This window comes from Aegilops tauschii, chromosome 2, assembly GCF_002575655.3.
Source record: "Aegilops tauschii subsp. strangulata cultivar AL8/78 chromosome 2, Aet v6.0, whole genome shotgun sequence".
Lineage (NCBI taxonomy): Eukaryota > Viridiplantae > Streptophyta > Magnoliopsida > Poales > Poaceae > Aegilops > Aegilops tauschii.
The window spans coordinates 82792920-82814675 of NC_053036.3; the positions used below are offsets into that span (position 1 = coordinate 82792920).

The 21756-nt window shown below is 45.0% G+C and overlaps 1 protein-coding gene across 1 annotated transcript in view; it reads right to left on the reverse strand.

The window, feature by feature from the left end:
- The window catches only part of LOC141040765 (uncharacterized), a 34397-nt gene extending 21812 nt beyond the window's left edge, over positions 1-12585 (reverse strand). Inside the window, exons 1-4 of the mRNA XM_073506882.1 lie at positions 12438-12585; positions 9478-9937; positions 9178-9397; positions 8920-9094 (exon numbers count right to left, since the gene is read on the reverse strand). Of these exons, the coding sequence (XP_073362983.1) occupies positions 8920-9094; positions 9178-9397; positions 9478-9937; positions 12438-12585 (1003 nt within the window). The remainder of the gene's footprint in view (positions 1-8919; positions 9095-9177; positions 9398-9477; positions 9938-12437) is intronic.
- Positions 12586-21756: the final 9171 nt, after the last annotated feature.

Consider the following 21756-nt stretch of genomic DNA (forward strand, 5'->3'; position numbering starts at 1 on the left):
TTCTCATTCGGAATAGTGGGAGTATCATAAGAGACTTGAATACTATAAATTGTTTCCTCATTAAAAGAGTAATGTTCAGACAAAGGGCAATCATAATCATGACAATTTTTATAAATATAATCATCACTGCTCTTTATAGCATAAGTTTCATCACAATAATCATCATAAGTAGCAACTTTGTTCTCATCATAATCAATTGAAACCTCTTCCGAAATAGTGGATTCATCACTAAATAAAGTCATGACCTCTCCAAATCCACTTTCATAAATATTATAAGATTCAACATCCTCCAAAATAGTGGGATCATTACTTCCTAAAGTTGACACACTTCCAAACCCACTTTCATCAATATAATTATCATAAGTAGGAGGCATGCTATCATCATTATTAATTTGCATATCAAAACTTGGGAGACTAAAAATATCATCATTATTAAACATAGCATCCCCAAGCTTGGGACAAACATTAATTTCAGAAAATATATTCTCAAATATGTCATTCTCATCAAACATAGCTTCCCCAAGCTTGGGCCTTTTCATATCATAAGCATAATCACTCTCATCATTAATAGTATGGATAGCACTAATAGTATAGCAATTATCATATTCTTCCAAGCAAGTGCCAAAAAGATTTTCAAGACAATAAAGAGTATTATTATCTTCCCAATCATAATCATCACAACAAGCAGTAGGCATAATGAGATCATCATCAAGTGCATCATCTTCCACAATTATTTTTGATTCATTTTCATGAGGCACAACAATAATAGGAGCAACATTATTTGGGAGAGATATCTTTTTACCTCTCTTCCTTTTTCTTTTCTTCTTCTTCACCACATCATGTGTGGGTTCAATCCTCTTTTTGGAGCTCCTTATTAATGAGATTGATTCAATAGAAGGCTCCTCCTCGTTACCTGATTCATCATAAGAAATAATAGGAGGATATTGGGAAGTTTCTTCCCTTTCGTTAGTACTCTTCATCCTCTATTTGTTTTCTTTTCTTTATGTAATTGGCAATATAAGGATTTTCAATGCAATTCACCGCACAATACATATAAATTTCTTCTAGATCAAAATGAAGAACTCTATCAAGGGCAAATTCTGGAATAACCTTAGTTATACGTTTCATTTCTTCATAACCCAAGAGCAAACTAAGTTCATTATGATGTGCAAGGGAAATAAAGTCATCACAATTTTTGGACACGATACGATCATGAAACAATTTGCATTGGGTACTGAAATGATCACGTTCATTGCAAAGTTCACAAGTATGGCTAAGAAAGTTTAAATTTTCAGCACACGCATCTAGCCTTTCTTGCAACCATTTAGTTTCTAAATGCTTATGCCTCTTGCAATATCTATCTTCCCTATTTGGTGTGTACTTGCAAACCCAATGCACTCCACAAAAATTGACATGTTTATAGGAGACATTTTCATCATAACTAGTGCAATTATCATTAGTACTATGGATATTCAAGGAGTTCATACTAACAACATTGCAATCATGCTCATCATTCAAAGATTTAGTGCCAAACATTTTAATGCATTCTTCTTCTAACACTTTGGCACATTTTTCCTTTCCATCATACTCACGAAAGATATTAAAAAGATGAAGCGTATGAGGCAAACTCAATTCCATTTTTTTGTAGTTTTCTTTTATAAACTAAACTAGTGCTAAAACAAGAAACTAAAAGATTCGATTGCAAGATCTAAAGATATACCTTCAAGCACTCACCTCCCCGGCAACGGCGCCAGAAACTGCTTGATGTCTACTACGCAACCTTCTTCTTGTAGATGTTGTTGGGCCTCCAAGTGCAGAGGTTTGTAGGACAGTAGCAAATTTCCCTCAAGTGGATGACCTAAGGTTTATCAATCCGTGGGAGGCGTAGGATGAAGATGGTCTCTCTCAAGCAACCCTGCAACCAAATAACAAAGAGTCTCTTGCGTCCCCAACACACCCAATACAATGGTAAATTGTATAGGTGCACTAGTTCGGCGAAGAGATGGTGATACAAGTGCAATATGGATGGTAGATATAGGTTTTTGTAATCTGAAAATATAAAAAAAGCAAGGTAACTAATGATAACGGTATTGCAATGCTAGGAAACAAGGCCTAGGGTTCATACTTTCACTAGTGCAAGTTCTCGCAACAATTATAACATAATTAGATCATATAACTATCCCTCAACATGCAACAAAGAGTCACTCCAAAGTCACTAATAGCGGAGAACAAACAAAGAGATTATTGTAGGGTACGAAACCACCTCAAAGTTATTCTTTCCAATCAATCCGTTGGGCTATTCCTATAAGTGTCACAAATAACCCTAGAGTTCATACTAGAATAACACCTTAAGACACATATCAACCAAAACCCTAATGTCACCTAGATACTCCAATGTCACCTCAAGTATCCGTGGGTATGATTATACGGTATGCATCACACAATCTCAGATTCATCTATTCAACCAACACATAGAACCTCAAAGAGTGCCCCAAAGTTTATACCGGAGAGTCAAGACGAAAACGTGTGCCAACCCCTATGCATAGGTTCATGGGCGGAACCCGCAAGTTGATCACCAAAACATACATCAAGTGAGTCACGTGATATCCCATTGTCACCACAGATACGCACGGCAAGACATACATCAAGTGTTCTCAAATCATTAAAGACTCAATCCGATAAGATTACTTCAAAGGAAAATTCAATCCATTACAAGAGAGTAGAGGGGGAGAAGCAACATAAGATCCAACTATAATAGCAAAGCTCGCGATACATCAAGATCGTGCCAAATCAAGAACACGAGAGAGAGAGAGAGATCAAACACATAGCTACTGGTACATACCCTCAGCCCCGAGGGTGAACTACTCCCTCCTCGTCACGGAGAGCGACGGGATGATGCAAATGGCCACCGGTGAGGGATCCCCCCTCTGGCAGGGTGCCGGAACAGGGTCCCGATTGGTTTTTCGTGGCTACAAAGGCTTGCGGCGGCGGAACTCCCGATCTAATCTGTTCCCCGATCGTTTTAGGGTATATGGATATATATAGGCGGGAGAAATACGTCAGGGGAGCCACGAGGGGCCCAAGAGGGTGGAGGGCGCGCCCGGGGGGGTGGGCGCGCCCCCCTGCCTCGTGCCTCCCTCGTTGCTTTCCTGACATGCACTCCAAATCTCTCGGGTTGCTTTCCTTCTAAAAATAACTTCTCCAGAAGGTTTCATTCCGTTTTGACTCCGTTTGATATTCCTTTTCTTTGAAACACTGAAACAAGGGAAAAAACAGGAACTGGCACTAGGCTCTGGGTCAATAGGTTAGTCCCAAAAATAATATAAAAGTGCATAGTAAATCCCATAAAACATCCAAGATGGATAATATAATAGCATGAATACTTCATAAATTATAGATACGTTGGAGACGTATCAACATGCCATTTCCTCGGACGATCCTTAGTCTGTTGGTCCTTGAAGAAACAGAACTGTGTATCACGGTCTACTGCTGAAGCTGAGTACATTGCTGCTGGATCGTGCTGTGCTCAATTGCTATGGATGAAGCAAACCCTCAAGGACTACGGCGTCAACGCGAAGAATGTGCCTCTCTACTGTGACAATGAGAGTGCCATCAAGATTGCTCATAACCCAGTTCAGCACTCGAAGATAAAGCACATTCAGATTCGTCATCATTTTCTTCGTGATCATGTGTTGAAGGGCGATATCTCCATCGAGCATGTGAAGACTGAAGAACAGCTAGCCGATATCTTCACAAAGCCCTTGGATGAGAAGAGATTTAGCAAGTTGCGGTGTGAGCTAAATATCTTAGAATCTTCGAATGTCCTTTGAAAAGGACACACATCCTAACACTTATGTTAAATAGATGACTTAGATGTGCAACACACGAAGTAACGTTTTTCTTCAATCAATAAAGACTAACACTCTAAGTGAGAAGAAATTAGCGAAGAATTTGATTCTCAGAGCCCTACGACAATTGTACGCGGCGTCTGAAATCATCATTCTTATACGGTGGGTCACGCCACCAACAAAAGTTGAAAATCTTCAATTTGAGTTTTTCTTCATGTTTGAAATTCCTCAGTTGTTCAATTTGTTCAACTTTGCATTATCTTCACTGTTTCCATCATTATTCTTCATTGACTATATATATATATGAGTTTATGTCCTCTACAGCATTCACTTATTGCAATTTTTCAAGTTGCTTTTTCTGCTAAGTGAATGTGATCAGACCCTTCCCCCTCTATGCTAAACTCAACCCAATCTGTTCACAAATTCTTCATGTGTCTTCTGTTTGAAACCCGTTCAAAATCTTCACTGTGTCATTTTCAGCTGAAGAAATTGCGAATGAAACATTAAATTTCCTTATCTAAATTTTTGGCTTTTGGCGCTCAAACCGTTCCACATTCCACGATATGATTATCTATTCACCCACGATCTCACACGATCTCCACCTCTGAGTACGTGGGTGACACATGTCACAAGGATGAGAAGGGTCAGGAGCACGTTCGTCCATTTTCCTCGGGCGAGCGGTTTTTCACCTCGGCTATAAATACCCCTCACCCTACTCAGACTATTTTTACTCCGCTCGACCTCACTCCCTCCCTCGAGCTCTCAAAACCTAGCGCCGCCGCTACTTCAATCGTCGCCAGTGAGGAAGAGCTTCGCTGCCTCGATCTCGTCGTTGTCGTACTCGCGTCGGCCGTGGATTTCTTCGCTCCGCCGCCGCCGTAGCTGTCTTCCTCTGCCAAGTTAGGGCATGGAAGATCTGAACCGACGAGCTTCAAATCTACTATTCACAGTTTGTCGTGTTCTTCGTCAAGGGTAATTAAAAGTCATTTTTACTGCCCTTGTTGATTCCTTTGATTTCTACAAATCTTCAAAAGGTGTTTATTCTTCAATCTTCACACTCTAAACACCTCACACAAACATCAGTTCTTGATCTATTTCCCTAAGCTACATTTTTCTTCAAGATTCCTCAATTGTGTGGATTTTCAATCTATACAACTTTGGAACCTAAGTCAAAGAACGCTTAGTGAAATTCCTCAAGACACATCTGGTCAAATTCCTCAAACTTGTTGTTTTTTGCAAAAACCTCTGAGAACGCATATGACCTCTCCAAATTCTTCGCACCTATACACTGTTCACAGGTACACATATCCGCTGCTGAATCACTAGGTTCTCATCAACTTAACTCATTTGCAGCGTTCCTCAAAGAAAAGTTACATACCTCATCAGAGAACTCAATTGTTCAGAATCCTCAGCTGAAGAAAATGGCTGACGGCAAGAAACCTCGGAAGGGAGGGAAGAAGTTAGAAGTCAACAATGCTTTTGAGATACCTGAAGACATCTATGCAGGGTACAGCACTCCTCCTCATAAAACGAAGAATGAGCGCAAAGTGCGCATACATAGGATTGAGAGGAGATGGGCTAGAGAATGGAGGGAATATCGCTATGTCACTCCCAAGTACATGAAGAAATTCGTTGTACACCCTTCATGCCCAAGACCTCCATTGGCACCTGGCCAAGTTGCTGATCCCGCTAGCATCAGAAGAGGTGAGGATTTCCCCAAGGAGTGGGCCAAGTGTCAAGCCAAGTTGGCTAAAATGGCAAAAGAGGCAGTGAAGAAATTCAATGAAGATTCTGCAACTGACACTGCTGAGGCCTCTGCTAGCAAGCCTAAGAAGGCTATGCCCAAGAAGCCCGCTCACAAGCCCAGTGCTTCGTCTCAAATGCCCTCACAGCCTAGCTCTGCAAAGCCCTCACGGCCAATTCCTCAAGCTGCTCCAGCTCCTCCAAAGTCCTCAGCACCTGTGCATATCGCCTCGTGCCAAAGGACAAAAGATATCTGAATTGCCTCAGGAGCCTCTGCAAGTTCTTCAAATCCTCCGCTTTCCTCAACAGGCCCTACCTTGCTGAAGACAAAGGCCACTGCTGGACGAGGCACTAGACCAAGTCCTCACAAGAAGCAGGTCGCCTTTCAAGTACCGTCCGATGATGACGAAGCTGATGATGAGGAACTTGCCGAAATCATCAGAGACAAACAGCAAAGGGCCGCTAGAGCCAAAGGCAGTAGTGTGCCATTGATGCTAGATCCAAAGTTGATCCTAGACTTCATCGACTTATGGCACAAGGACCCCAACACACCTCTGCCTGACATGAACCTCACTCCTGGTCAAAGTCATACACTACAGGAATCAGCTACTTTGCCGTTTGCCATGGCAGACGGCAAAGGCAAGGATGGCGGATGGCAAAAGGCTCCGGCAAAGTAGGCATCGGTAAAGAGCTTCTTTGCCGTCTGCTTTCTGAAGCGGACGGCAAAGGGGCCTTTGCCATCAGCGGCGGACGGCAAAGAAAGCCGACGGCAATAAATTCGCTGTTAGTCCGTTAGGTGGCTAATGGCAGTCTTTGCCGTCCGTGGCTGACGGCAAAGAGCATCAAGCCTTTGTCGTCTGCCACTATAGGCAAACTGACCAAATGGGTCAGCTGCTAGGAAGCACAGGTGGTTGCCACATGGCTTCTTTGCCGTCCGCCGCGGACGGCAAAGAGCCCGTTGCCGTCGGTGGCAGACGGCAAAGAGTCTGCATTGCCTCTTTTTTTCTGTTTTTTCTTATACCCAACCATTTGCACAGCAAATAGATGATACATATATATTTTTCACATGGCAAGTTCACAGCAAACATATGAGATATCCAACACATATAATTTCATCATACATGCATAGTTCCGTCAACCATACATAGCAAGTTCCACATACATGCATCCAACCATACATATTACAATAGTGTCATCCTACCATACATGCATAGTTCATCGATATAAAAGAAACATAGTTCATCCAAACAAGCACTCCATCTATGCTAGCTTCCGTGAAGCGAATGAATTCTGCAAAATGGGAAATAAGAAAGTTAGAAGAAGAAGATTAGAAGAAGAAGAAGAAGAAGAAGAAGAAAATGAAGAAGAAGAAGAATATATGACATTTATGAGCTAATTTAGGTGAAATTGATCGTTTGTGAGCTAACTTAGGTGAAATGGATCGTTTATGAGCTAACCTAGGTGAAATGGATCGCTTATGAGCTAACTTAGGTAAAATGCATCATTTTAGAGCTAACCTAGGTAAGATGGATCATTTATGAGCTAAGTAAGGTAAAATGGGTCATTTTAGAGCTAACTTGGGTAAAATGGATCATTTATGAGCTAAGTAAGGTAAAATGGTCATTTTAGAGCTAACTTGGGTAAAATGGATCGTTTATGAGCTAATTAAGGTAAAATGGATCATTTTAGAACTAACTTAGGTAAAATGGATCGTTTTTGAGCTAACTAGGCTAATTATGCCATTTTTTTACATAAGTAAGCTAAGTACATGTCATTATTGAGCAAACCTAGTTAACTATAACTTTGGTCATTTTGGAGGAAACAAAGCTAAATATAGATCGTTTTAGAGCTAACTTAGGTAAAATGGATGGTTTTGGAGGTCAGTAAGCTTATTAAGTCATTTTGGAGGAAATAAAGCTAAGTCTAGGTCATTGTGGTAAGCATTTTGGAGGAAATAAGGCTAAGTCTAGGTCTTTATGCATTTGTTAAGCAAAACACTAGAGAAACTTACCATGATCATGGAGGTGTAGGAGCGGGCAGGCTCGTGCCGGTAGCTGGAGAAGGATTGTGCGATGCTTGTCTGGAGTTACGCTGCACCAAAGATCATTTCCAATGTCTCGTTAGCATGATGACACTCAAGTGTTAAGACTAGCAAGTAATGTCCATTCAAATTAAACTCACCGTGGTCCCAGGAGCAATCACTGGCATCGGCGGAGCGGTCTGACCGGTCTTCTCGCACACAGACTGCACATTTGGTTTTGACGACTCAGTCATACTAGTTAGTAATGAGACAAACACTACATGAATGTTTTGGCTAATCTGTAGAAGAAACTTACCATAAGGAGCTCGTACATGGCCCTTGCCTGCATGTCATTCCGTGCCCTCTCCTCCTCCAACATCGTTGTCGTCCTCTCCTCCAACTCCCGCTGCCTCTCCGCCGCCTCCGCCAGAAGTTTCTCCGTTCTATCTCTCTCACTCTCTATAGCAGCCTGCAACACCACTCCTCGTTACCATTTGTAATCATTGATGGAAGCACAGACAATGTAATGGAGAATGATAACTGAGTACGTATAACTAACCTTGATGGCGAGTTGGACTGGCCGTTCACGAGGCCTTATCTCAGGAGCGGAGCTCGACTGGCGCGCCTTGATCTCCGGGAGAGTGCTAGGACAACGGATAAGTCCATCTCCAATGGCTATGGAGCCATGGGACCTCCCGCCACCAGATATCATCACCAGCTCTGGATCAATGGGACCCTGGCTCGGGTTAAAGTCCTCCCCTTTCCTCGCCTTCCCCTCATCTCTATATTTCACGAGCTTGTCGTGGGAGGAGATGTTGGTGAAGTTGTTTGCATCATCGAGGTCAGACGGAGAGAATGCCTTGACTTTCTTGAAAGAGGCAGTGTGGGCCATGGCATACAGGTCGTACACCTCTGGCACCTTATCCGCCTTATTGTAGCGTGCCTGAAAGAGAGAAACAAAGTAAATTAGTAATTAAAGGGCTCAAGCTAGCATGATGAATGAATTGCATGAATCATGAAGCAAACCACACACCCAATTCCGCCCGAACTGATATAAGTTGGAGCTGCCTTGATGGTGTGGCACACCTTCCATTTGGGCACGTTTGTCCTTGGCCGCGTTGTGGACGGCTAGCCATTCTTTTGAGCACCACTCATTGACCAACACCTCCCAACAATCCATCCGATCCGCACACCATCTCGGAGGCGCCTAATTTAGCAAATAGAAACTTGAGCGCTACGGCTATGATTTACTAAATGAAGGAAGTAAGTACAAGGCCTTAAGAATTACCTTCATGTACTGCTCCTTACTCAGGAACTTATTGCGGCACGCCGGCTTGGGCTTCTTGATACCACGCAAGGCGTAGTAGTCTCGAACAGCCTGCACCCGAGCCTCGTGCCGTAAGTTCTGTAGTAGGCGCTTGCAGACGTTCTCGATAACATTTGCCGCCTCCTCCTCGTATCCCTCCTCACACCTGTAGAATGTCTGCAATCAAATGAGACAATATTGATTAGCACAATTAATAACTACCTAGTTGAAGATTTTTAAATGTGTAAAGGAGAAATTACCCAGAACTTTCTGATCACCACATCTGCCCTCGTGTCGCACAAGACACCGTCGATAATCTCACCCGGCGGGGCCGGGGCAGCCAAGTAGTGCTCCCAGCTCAATCCAAGCTCTGGAAGCCGACCCTCACCAGGCAACGTGACAAACCCCGGGAAGTTTTGCCGGCAAAGCACTCCAAGGACGGAGTTGGGCCGGCGGACACTATGATGGTGGTCCCAACCCCTACAGCATGACAAGGCCAACGCATTAGATATTTGAAGAAACGTGAATGCAGAAGCTACAAAAGGATTAAATGCACTTACCTCTCCCCATCAGGGAAAATCAACCACCTCTGCTCGCGGGTCGCCGGCACGGACGGGAGCCGTGTACAACCACGCTGGTAGACGGTGCCCCCCTCCTCCTCAATATCAGTCGGCTCCCCGCCATCATCAGCATGGCCACTCGGCCCCTCAGGCTCATCCGGCAAGGTACCCCATCCAGACGTGTGCTCCTCCGGGGTCTCGTGGGCCGAAGGCGCGTCGACCCAAGGCTCGTAGGCCAAAGGCCCGTCGACCCGAGGCTCGTGGGCCGAAGGCTCATGGACCGGAGTCCGTGTAGCCTCCTCCTCGGACGAGTCCACCCTAGCAGTCACGTGCTCGGGTGAAACAGCTGGGGGTGGCGGCGAGGAACGCGCCCTAGCAGTCACCCTACCTCCTCTCCCGCGACCACGTCCTCCAACTCCTCTCTTCTTCCCTCCCTTACCTCGTCCCCTGCTGGGCACCGCTGTCGACGAAGAAGGGCCCGGCGGTGTCGCCATACTGTTCAGCAACGCTCGGCGGAGAGGTGTGTGTGGAATGGAAGACCTCCCACCACGCGCCGACAAAGAAGGGGCCTCGGAGCGCTCCCGACCAGCGCCCACCATCTTTCAACACCTGCCATGACAAAGAGTAAACGAAATTAGTACAACATAAAAAAATACCGACATGAATAATAATATGTATATCACTTATGTATCATCATCAAGTACAACATAAAAAAATTGAATACCTGACACTACTAATAATCTCGATCACTATCATCAATAAATGCATAATCATCATCATCACTATAATCAATGACGGGCTCATAGGGTTCAGTGGCATCAAATATATGACCTAACTCATAATTCACAAATATATGACCTCGTCTGCCTCTGGTGTCGTGGGTGTCGTGTCGGGGTCGGGGTGCCGTGTCGGGGTCGGGGTGCTGTTTCGGGGTCGGGGTGTCGGGGTGGTCGGGGTCGGGGTGTGGTGTCAGGGTGTCGGGGGTCGGGGTGTCGTGCCGGGGTGTCGGGGTGGCGTGTCGGGGTCGGGGTGTCAGGGTGTCGGGGTCGGGGTCGGGGTGTGGGTCAGGTGTGGTGTCAGGTTGTCAGGGTGTCGGGGTCGGGGTGTCAGGATGTCGGGGTCGGGGTGTTAGGGTATCTTTTTCTTCTTCTTCTTCTTCTTCTTCTTCTTCTTCTTCTTCTTCTTCTTTTTTCCTGTTTTTTTCCTTTTCTTCTTCTCTTCTTCTTCTTTTCTTCTTCTTCTTCTTCTTCTTCTTCTTCTTCCTCTTCTCCTTTTTCCTCTTCTTCTTCTTCTTCTTCTTCTTTTCTTCTTCTTCTTCTCCTCCTCTTCCTCCCTCCTCCTCTTCCTCTTCCTCTTCTTTCTTCCTCTTCTTCTTCTTCTTCTTCTTCTTCATCTTCTTTCTTCTTCTTCTTTTCTTTCTTCTTCTCCCTCCACCTCTTCCTCCCTCCTCCTCCTCCTTCTACTCTTCTTATTCTTCTAAACTAAAACTAAAACTAATCTAAAATAAACTAAACTAAAACTAAACTGAAACTAAAACTAAAGTAAAACTATAACTAAAACAGAAACTAAATTAACTAAAAGTAACTAAAAGAAACTAAACTAAAACAAACTAAACTAAAAAAAGGGGGGAAGATCACTCACCTGCGCAGGGGATCGCCGGTGGAGGGGGAGGCGGCGGCCCAGTGGAAGGGGAGGCCGCGGCGGGTGGGGGCGGCGGCGGCCCGGTGGAGGGGAGTCCGCGACGGGTGGGGGCAGCGGCGGCCTGGTGGAGGGGGAGGCCGCGGCGGGTGGGGTGGCGGCGGCCCGGTGGAGGGGGAGGCCGCGGCAGGACGAGGCGGGGACGGCCACGCAGGGGAGGGGAGGGGGCGGCTGGCCGGCGTGGAAGGGGCGCCGCAGGGGAGGGGTGCGGGGCGACGGGGCGGCGGCGGGCGGTGGGGCGACGGGGCAAGGGGCGCGGCGGGTGGTCGGGGCGACGGGGCGAGAGGCGGTGGGTGGGCGGGTGGCGGCGGCGGGTGGTAGGGTGGCGGCGGGTGGCTGGTGGCGGGGGCGGCGGCGGGTGGCGGTGGTCGTCGGGGTGGGGAGGACAGAAAGAGAGAGAGGGAGGGAGGGAGCGGGGTGGGGGACGGCCGTTAGTTAGGTTATCTCTTTGTCGTCCGCTTTTTTGCTCTTTGCCGTCTGCTAGCGGACGGCAAAGAGGGGGCCGTTAGGTTTTTTCTAAACAGCTCGTTAGTGGGGCCCACCTCTCTCTTTGCCGTCCGCCAGCTGACGGCAAAGATTCTTTGCCGTCCGCTAGCACACGGCAAAGAATTGGCTGATGGCAAAGACATTCTTTGCCATCAGCCAGTTCTTTACCGTCCGTTTTTTGCAAGCTGACGGCAAAGACCTTCTTTGCCGTCCGCCAGCAGACGGCAAAGAATAGGCAGACGGCAAATAAGCAAATTCCAGTAGTGATATGTTGATTGCCTTCATTGGTGAGCAAAAATGGAAATATGAACAGGGAAGGCAGGTGAAGAAAGCACAGTACAAGAAAGAGCGCTTTCTGAAGAAAAACATTTTGAAGCTTTCACCTGAAGAACTTGTAGCTCTGCAATCAGAGATCAAGAATCATAGTGATGAATTTGATCGCTACTATGCTGACTGGGTTGGAGCCAAAGTCAGATTCATCAACTTGACCAAGGGATTCACCTCAAATGTTGCAGCCCCAACGCAACATGAATCTCCTCAGGCTGAGGCTTCTGCTCAGCCGACTGAAGAACATGCCAGCACCGCTGATGAAAATCAGGCTGCTGATGAAACAGAAAGTACCAGGGCTGATGACTGCATTCCAGCCGCTGATGACATTGCCAGGGCAGCTGAAGCTTCAACCGCTGTGCCTGAAGAAACTGACCAAGCCAGGCCAACTGCATCAGTTGTGCCTGAGGAAAATGAACCAATTTCCTCTGCTCCTCCTGCACCCACACCAAGTCCAGTTCTTCCTTCTGCATCATAAGCGAAGAAAACTAAGGCTGCGGAGCGAGCAGTAGTGAAGAAGAGGAAAGCATATGCTTCATCAAATTCTTCAGCACCGAAGAAGATGAAGATATTGACAAGCTCACTTGAGAATCCCATTGATGTTGTTCCTGTGTCAAGCATGCCATCAAAGGAACTCGTCCCCTTTGGTGAAGATTATGAGATCCCAAGCGGATGTGATGAAGATGTTTCTTCTGCTGCTTCTTCAGAGCAGTTGGACGAAGAAATTGAAGCGGATAATATCCCTTCAACCCCCGTGGTCTCATCGCCTATGCCTCAGTTCACAGCTGAAGAGGTAGGCGTTGAAGAACTGAATGAAGAAAATGAAGACGTGGACATTGGGAGCACCACGCCTGTGATGAATGATGACTTTTGGGAAAGTCAGCACCCCAACTCTCCTTTGTTCACACCACTGCAACAAATCCCTCAGTCCCCAGTGCACACTGAAGTTCAAATGGGCTCTGATGAACATCAAGCCACTCCTTCCATTCATGAAGAAATTCTAGCCACTAGTGCTGATGTTAATGTTGATGAAGAATTGAAGACCCAGGCTGCAACTGAAGCAGAAACTAAAATTCCTCAGCCTGTGGTTCCTGAGAATGTGATCCCTGAGGCTGTAATGCAATTGACTAATGCTCCTCAGCCCCAGCCGAAGAATCCCTTCTCTAAGAAGCAAAACTTGAAGGCTGATGACTTCTTCCACGAGCATGTATTCTTCACAGGTTACAATCCCTATGACTCTGCTCGCCTACGAAGGAAGCGTTTCTGGACTGCCAGCCAAGCAAACTTCTATTCTTCACTGCTTTTTGATAAGGACAAAGTCTTCGGCCATGAGCATATTCCTCATGTGGACATGGAATCGCTGCCTTGCTTCACACCAGTTCTCAGCGTTCTTCACGACGCTGGATTGCTCAACTTCTGCACCGATATCTGTGATTGGAATGAAGAGCTAATTCTTCAGTTCTATGCAACGCTGCACGTCACCAGAAATGTTGAAGATGTGAACTCTTGGGTGTTGGACTAGATGACAGAAAACACTCACTTCAAAGCACCGGCCTATGAATTGCTTCATGCCCTGCCTGTCAGTCCTCCCCTTGAAGTTGCGTGTTGTATATATCAAGAACCTGAACTCACTGATCACTATATGCAAGTGTTGATGAAGCCGCTGAAGCCCGGTCAAGCCCCAAGGACCCAATTCCTCGTGAAGGAATTGTTGTATGTGCCACGGACTGTCTATCGCATCTTGAACAAGACTTTGAGTCCAATCAAGGGCCACAACTCTAATGAAGAAGAGGCGTTGGTATCATGAAGAATCTGCTATTCAACATCATTCATGGCGTTCTTGTCAACTACCATGATTTCTTCATGAGGACTCTGGCCAATGTTGCATTGTCACCTTTTGAGTTGACGCCTTACGCTCCCTGGATTATGAGATTCCTCAGATCAAGGTCTTCAATCAATTACAAGGCTGACTTTCAAAATCATCTCAGCTACTTGCCCCCCATTGAAGTCCTCAAGTGGACATTTTCCTCAGCTGATGAAAAGGGCAAGGCCACTACTGTTATTGATGAAGGCATTCGTCCATTGGATAGTCAGTTCCGCAAAGCTGCATCTTACTCCACCAATGATGACTCTGCCACTCATGACTCTGCCGCCAATGCCTCAAAGCAAAATCCTCAAGGCACAGCTCCAAGGGTGATGATTGATCGTGAGCTTCTCCTCAGTCTTCACCAGAAGGTCGATCGCAACCACAAATGGGTTAAGCGTTAGTTTGGTTCTATTCTTCACAATATGACTGTTACCCACAATGCAGTGAAGAAGAACCACTTCTACCTCCATGAAGTATTCAATCGCACCTGGGCTGTTTTGTCTCATCTCTATGGTGAAGAAGATCTGAAGCAAATGGGTTTGAAGCAGGACTTTGACTGGTCTCAACCACCAGCGAAGAAATTCAAGAAAGTCAAAGTTCCTTCATTGGTGGCCTGCTCATATTCTTCATCGCGCGACACTGATGAGCATGAAGATTTGGATGACATTGCGGCAGGCCCTACTACAACAACCGACCCCAACAACACTGGCGCTCCTCCATCAACATGATATTCTTCAGGGGCGTTAGTCCTCATTTTCGTCCCTTTTGGTCATTCAATGACAAAGGCGAGAAATTTGAGTTAGTCTTCAAGCGGGTCTATATATGGGCGCGTTTTTTTTTTTGTTAAGTTACAACTCTCATTCTTTTGAAGACTTCTTATTGGATCGAGTTGTAAACTTAAACCCGATGGTGGTCTGATACTTTCGCTATGTTCTTCTGCATGCTATTTCCTCATATGTTAATGCACGCATGCTGAATCACATCAGTCACCATATTTCATCATGCATTTCAAATTCTTCATGTCATATGCGTGTATGAATTACAAGATATGGGGGGAGATCTCCATGATTCTATTCTTCAAATGTGCATTGCTTCAAAAGCAAATTCTTCACTATGCACATCTTCAGGGGGAGTTCTTCTATATCTTGCAATCAAATTCCTCAATATCTGTATTTACACTTCATATGTTTATCCCCGTTGAAAACTTAACCTATATTGTCATCAATCACCAAAAAGGGGGAGATTGTAAGTGCATCTAGTGCCCCTTAGTGATTTTGGTATATTGAAGACTTATAGGTTAAGGGACTAATGCGTTTGTGAGTGTATACAGGTCTATAAGTCTATGAGGAGTTTCATATTTATAGAGCAAGTCGACCCCTAAAAATGAATGTCTTCAACTGAAGACTTTGGATTCCTAAAGACTTTCTGAAGACTATAAAAGTGAAGAAAATGGTGTGACCGTGAAGACTTGGATTTCATGCGAGGAACATGAAGCGTGAAGACTTTTGTTTTCGTAGTTTCATTTTCTCTTTCTTGAGTCATAGGAAACACTGTACTGTTGAAGGGGGTCGAGGAAAAACTAAGGAAAAGTTTCCAAGTGATGCTCATCTCAAATCCTACACCTACCAATCCCTTCGAGTGAAGCCATTGGAAATCTCATGCAGTTCAGTCAATTTCTTCAGCGACAGAGATGAAGTTCTTCTGGTCTCTGAGGAATTTGTTCTGACTGAGGAGTTAGGAATTCGTTAGTGCGGATTAACTACAAGTAAGGAACATGATAGCCCTGAGGAATTTGATACTCAAATTTTCGACGTTGTTGTGCTATGCGCCAGCTGTCCCAAAATATCTACCCACCTAACGGTCATATCATTGAAGGGCATTTATGTCTTATCATGTCGGGCTGCTCCCTAGGCTATAAATAGCCGCCCCCTGCAACCACTAGCTGGTTGGCTGCTCCGAGAGAAACTGACACTTGTCATTGAGAGCATCCCATCCTTCGAGGACTTTGAGCGAAAATCATCAAGTGAGGAAAACCCAAACCCAAACACCTACAAACCCAAAGTGATTGAGCATCACTGAAGAGATTGATCCTGCGTGGATCCGACGCTTGTTACCTTTGAAAACTGTACATCTTCCACACGGTTAGGCGTCACGGTCTAGAGCATCCAAGAGGAAATTGTGGATCGCCGAGTGACCGAGTTTGTGAAGGTTTGGAAGTCACATGAAGACTTACCACGAGTGATTGGACGAGGTCTGTGTGACCTTAGCTCAAGGAGAATACGGTGAGGACTGTGTGTCCTCAGGTTTAAATACCTAGCCGCTCCAACCAGATGTACAATTGTCACATCAGTTAGAACTGGTCTACCAAATCATTGTCTTCACCAAGCCTACTGGTTCTATTTTCTCAACCCTTCCATTTCCTCTTTACTGTGTTGTGTGCTAGTTCATATCTGTTTGAAGACTTTGACTGAAGATTTTCTCAATTTCCTCAGTCCAATTTCTTCAGTCTGTTTGTCTTTATCATGTTTATCCTGTGCTTACGTTTTCTGTACTCTGTGTTTGTTTTTATTTCCTCATGATGTCTATGCTTATGTTATGTTATGACTGCATCTGAGTACTTATTCCGCTGCAAGTAGTTCTTCGCTAATGAATTTCCTCACCCTCAAATTCCTCAGTGAAGAATTCATAAAAATCGTCTATTCAACACACCCCCCCCCCCCTAGTCGACTTAACGCACTTTCAACCGGGCAATCTGCTAGTCTGTTTTGAGCTCTATAAATTTTTAAAGGAACAAACTCTCTACCAACTAGTAGCCGCTTAATGTCCGAAACTAAATGACCATATGCCGATCTATCAAGACTATATGTGGACAAGTAACAAAGCGCTATGGAACAATCAGATTGGATGATTAATGGAAGTTTGATCGTTCCAAAGCCAACGCTAGGCCCTCTCTTATTGCATGTAGTTCCGCTTCTAGAGCGTCATTGCAGAAAAAGATATATTGGTAAGCAACAAAAATCATGTGTCTATCTGAGTCTTTGAGGATCATCCCTGCACCCACCGGCCTGTCTAAGGCAAATGAACCATTGACCGACAAGGCAACCTGCCCGGCAGCTGGAGTTGGCCACGGAGGAGACGGTGTAGTTCCCTTCTTTCTAGGTTCAGACCAACCCTCTCCCAATGCCATATTATCTTTTAACATCTCCTCTGTGCTATGCTATTTAGCATACCAAATAGAGTTTAGGTAGCTATCCAGATAGTCAACTGAAAATTGTACTGGAGCATTCTCGTTTCCATGCACAACATCCGTCCGCAAGTCCCAAGTCCTCCATAGCAAAGTAATGGCCATATCACGTACTTTTTCAGTGCAGTTTGAAAGCACATTCAGCTGCCATTCCTTCCCAGTATTTACTAATTGTCCGTTCCTTGGGAGTGGCCAGATCCTTCTCATATCTTCCAAGAGTTGCACTGCTGATATGTAAGTCGCCAAGGTGTGAAAAGAGCTCTTGTCTTCGACACCGCACATCGGACAAGTTGCACGTGTATGCAGATGTCTATATGCATGGATTTAAACATCACAAGAGTGCCTGTTGCAGCCTTCCATGCCATTACCTCCATCTTATGCGGATCATTGGCCTACCAAATCAAGTTCCAAATATTTCCTCCACCATCAGGATGAGCGCTAGACGCTCCGCTTGGGAAGGCTTCCCCATGATTTTGCATAGCTAAATGATAAGCACTTCTCACAGTAAAACGGTCACTTTTCTCTGGTTGCCATGCTAAGAAATCATCACACTAACTTGGCGACGTATGAATTTTTCAAATGTGCAGCACACCCATAGGCCAAAAAATCGTGCTAAGTAATTGTGTATTCCAAGTGCCATCGTCATGCATGAAGTTAGAATCCTGGTTCAATCGGCAGTTCCTCTTTGGGGTGACTGGTTTGAAAGTAGGACCACAAGCAATCCATAGGAGTACGAATCTGAGTGCCATTGCCCACCCTCCAAATGAGGCCTTTCTTTAACAGTCAATATGGGCCCTCAAGACCCATCAGTGTGTTAATTATGTTGTCTTGTTATAATTCTCAATTAGAGAAAGAGGGCCTTTTTAACTTTAGTGGTATTTAAGGGCCTATTTGGTTTGCCATTTGAGTGTTTTTTAAATTGCTCGTTTGGAAATTTCCCGAAAGGACTGATGAAGGATTCCTTGAAAAGTTAAAGATGTTTTTTTCAAAATCCTTTTGACGCCAAGGTTTCAAATTGATCGAGAAATGAATGATGAGTTGTTTAAGTCCCTGTTGAATCCACTATAATCGATGTAGGTAGAAAGGGCATAAAGCCACGGAATGAAACTACTTTATTAAAATTCAATTCTCTAAATTCCTCGGCAATTCTGCCAAAAAATTCAAGTTCCTTTTTGATCAACAATCATGACCGTGGGAACAAGTGTTCGCTTTCTAGGTACCCTCGGATCTACTAATCATCACCTTTGAGCTGGGAAAAGCATTTACCTTTTGGAAACATGTTTACTTAATGTAAAAAAATGTTTGCGTAATTTCAAAAACTATTTCGTGTCATTCAGAAAGAATCACGTGCTTCAAAAATATGTTCATCACATTTAAAAATAATGTTTATGCAATGTAAAAGAATGTTGCACGGTTAAAAAAAATCGTACCATTCAAAAAATGTTCGCGTGTTCCAAGTAGTTGGTGGATTTTTTTAAAAAATATATGCAATGTAAAAGATGTTCACATAGTTCTTAAAAAGTGTTTCGTACCATTCAAAAAATGTTCAATACGTTAGAAAATGCTTACCATTTAAAAATCAATTATGTACTTGAAAAATATTCAACATGTATCAAAAATATGTTAGACATGTATAAGAAAAATGTATAACATGCATTTAAAAATTTGACATGTATTTGAAGAAGAAAAAGGGAAAATGATGAAACCTAGGAAAAAACGAAGAAAAACTGAAAGAACAAAGAAAATCGACGAAAACCGATGAGAAAAACACAAAGGAAAAAAAAAACAAGCGGATGTTTTTGAACCCGACCGAACCGGTCCATAGATGCTCCCCTAAACCTCTCCGGCTGCTACAGTGAACCTCGCGCTAGAGGCAAGACCAAAGGATCCCTCGGTTCGGGTGAGATATAGCCACGCCCGAAGATGGAAGCTCGGTGAGTTTGCAAGAATCACGTGTCCATTCTGTGCAGCCCAGCAGTAGGAATCGAACCACGTAAATTTTCTGCCCGGATGTGTAGCTCAGTGGGAATCAAATGGAACCACTCGCTGCGAGAGGCCCATGCCAATCTGTCAAGCTTGTGCTTGTTCTTGTTCTTGTTCTTGTATTCCCTCCAAAGTTCCAACACACACAAGATCCAAAAAGAAAAGAAAAAAAAGGGAGAAATTCCAACGCACACTCGCCGCCCTGCTTATTGCGCCGTGAGGAGTATGCCACACCCACACACACAAGCAAACTCAAACCGACGAAAAGCCATTGAAAAGCACCACCTGCCACTGCATTGTAGTATCGTATCGCACCACATGTACGCAGTACGCTCAGTCTGCCTGCCTGCCATCATCTTTGATCTTTGGCTCGTTCAGAGCTTTCACCGATGTTGCTCCCGACTTTAACCCGCTGCATGTCGGGAGGCGCAGGAGCAGGAGCAGGAGCTCACTCTCACTCACCCCGGTCTCAAAAGCAAAGGGCAACACAACAACCAACCGACCGTCCTCCGCTTTGCCACCCGTTCGAACCAATCACCGAGAGCAATGCCACCGGTAACTCGCTTTGCCCTTTTTGTCTGAAGGCGCTGCACAAAGCAGGCAGCAGCTGCGTTGCCATGCACTGCTCCATGGCTATGCATGCATGTACGTATGATACTGATACCGTACTCCAGAAGCAGCGGTAGCTGGAGTCAAAAGGAAAAAGGCTTCGTCGTCGGCAGAAGAAGAGGCAGCAGACATACATGCGGAAGGTACAGACAGCGTCGCTTTCCCACGCCGTATTTCGTAGGCTAGCTCCCAGTTTGGGCCGGCAACGGGAGCCGTCACAGAGAGAGACGTGCATCTGCATGGATATGATTAACCAGAGAGATTGTACATTTTCCCTCCGGTTCCTTGTCTCGAGGTGTAGTACTAACGGCAAAGATAGAATGAATCATGGGACTTGATCAAACTCTTGAGAGTGCTTGCTTGCTTTCAGGAAAAGATAATACTACCAGCAGTAGTATTTCAGAGTTGGAGACAGTGTCCATTATCTGGGGCACCATCACCTCTCGGCTTTAAATTTGCCTCTCCCCTACCTGGCCTGCCTTTTGGCAGCAACAGCCGGGCACGAACATTGAGTTTGTGGAGCCGGCGGCAAACGTGACACGTATAACAGCACAGGTAGGTTATCTGCACAGAGATCAACTCAATTATGTACCAGATGCACTCAGATTCTAGCTTAATCATGAGGTATATATTTATATATATCCTATAATATGGGAGTATTTGCAAGTGGCGAGAACATGCAGGCAACACCATGATTGCCGATTCGCGTTCAGGTAAACATAAGTACATGCTCGCAATCATGACATACTATTATCATATATGTTGTCCAAAAACAAAGATTATCATCCAACGCCCTCCATAAAAAAATGGTGAAGATTAGTTTTTGGCATAGTACATGGCATGCTCGTTCATCGGGTGCCATTTTTCCTGGGTGCATGCACGACTTTCCTCCTACCTTTTCTCCCCTTTCTGTTTTCTACATCAGTTAACAGAATCGCCGGCGTCCAATCAGCGTACGAGAGAAGGTTCGGTGTCGAGAGTTGCCGGCCACGATCTCCCTCCACATCACACGCATAATAATAATAATAAAACCACGGGAACACGTCTCACAACTGTCTCATCTTCCAACCCCCTCCTCGTCAAATTTTCTAAGCTCGCCCCATCAGCACAAACACCATAAAATACAATAATCATGTCAACAAGATCAGAAATCAGAAGTATATTTTATGAAGAGAATTCAAAGACCAAAACGAAAGCTCACCCAGCACTGGCGGCACCAGCTACAAACAAGCCTTCCTTCGCTACCGCAGCACCACTTTTACAGAGCTGTTTGCACCTGCAGGAAACGCTTTCGGAAGATGTTAACTTCTTCCATCCACGAACTCGGATCCACGTCGACTATGGACCTAACACTGTCCAATCATTGCTACTTCCAGATCAAAGGCGCAGCAGCACAAGATGAAAAATATCAAGATCCAGATCCAGGCACTACCTATGCATGACTCGATGACCGCGACTGAAAGGTGCGGCCACGCAGTCAGGCAGACATGCGTATCAAACATCTCATTTCATCAGCACAAAACAACAATCTTACTATAGTAGTACTATACATGGCATCAGCAAAGCATCCACAATTAAGCTGTGCCGAAAACAGTGGCCCGGATCTGATTTAGATTGATGGACACATGTGATGTTGTTATCAGATACACTGTTGCAGTTCCTTCTAGTTAGCACATCCAATTCAGATTGATCTGATTTAGGTTAAACTCAAACACGAACCTAGCTAGCCGATGAATCTGTCACTCTCATGGCAGGGGAGCAAGTTGCACCAGATGTGCAAACATTACACCCAATTTCCTGCGACTTTTGGTGATTGCAGATAAGCCATCATCACAGGCTGACCCCGACGGAGCACACAAAATGCCGATGCCTCAGCTGCCACTCACCAAGTTCAGTTGGCCTGGACCCATTTGGGTGCAGCATCATTCATTGGGACTTGGCAAATGCCCAAGACACGATCATTCAGCCCAGGAAAAGGAGAACAAAACTGAGGCATCACTGCCGCTCTGTGTTCCAATTCCAGGTCCCAAACGGAAAACAATGTACAATGTTGAGACAGAAGAAA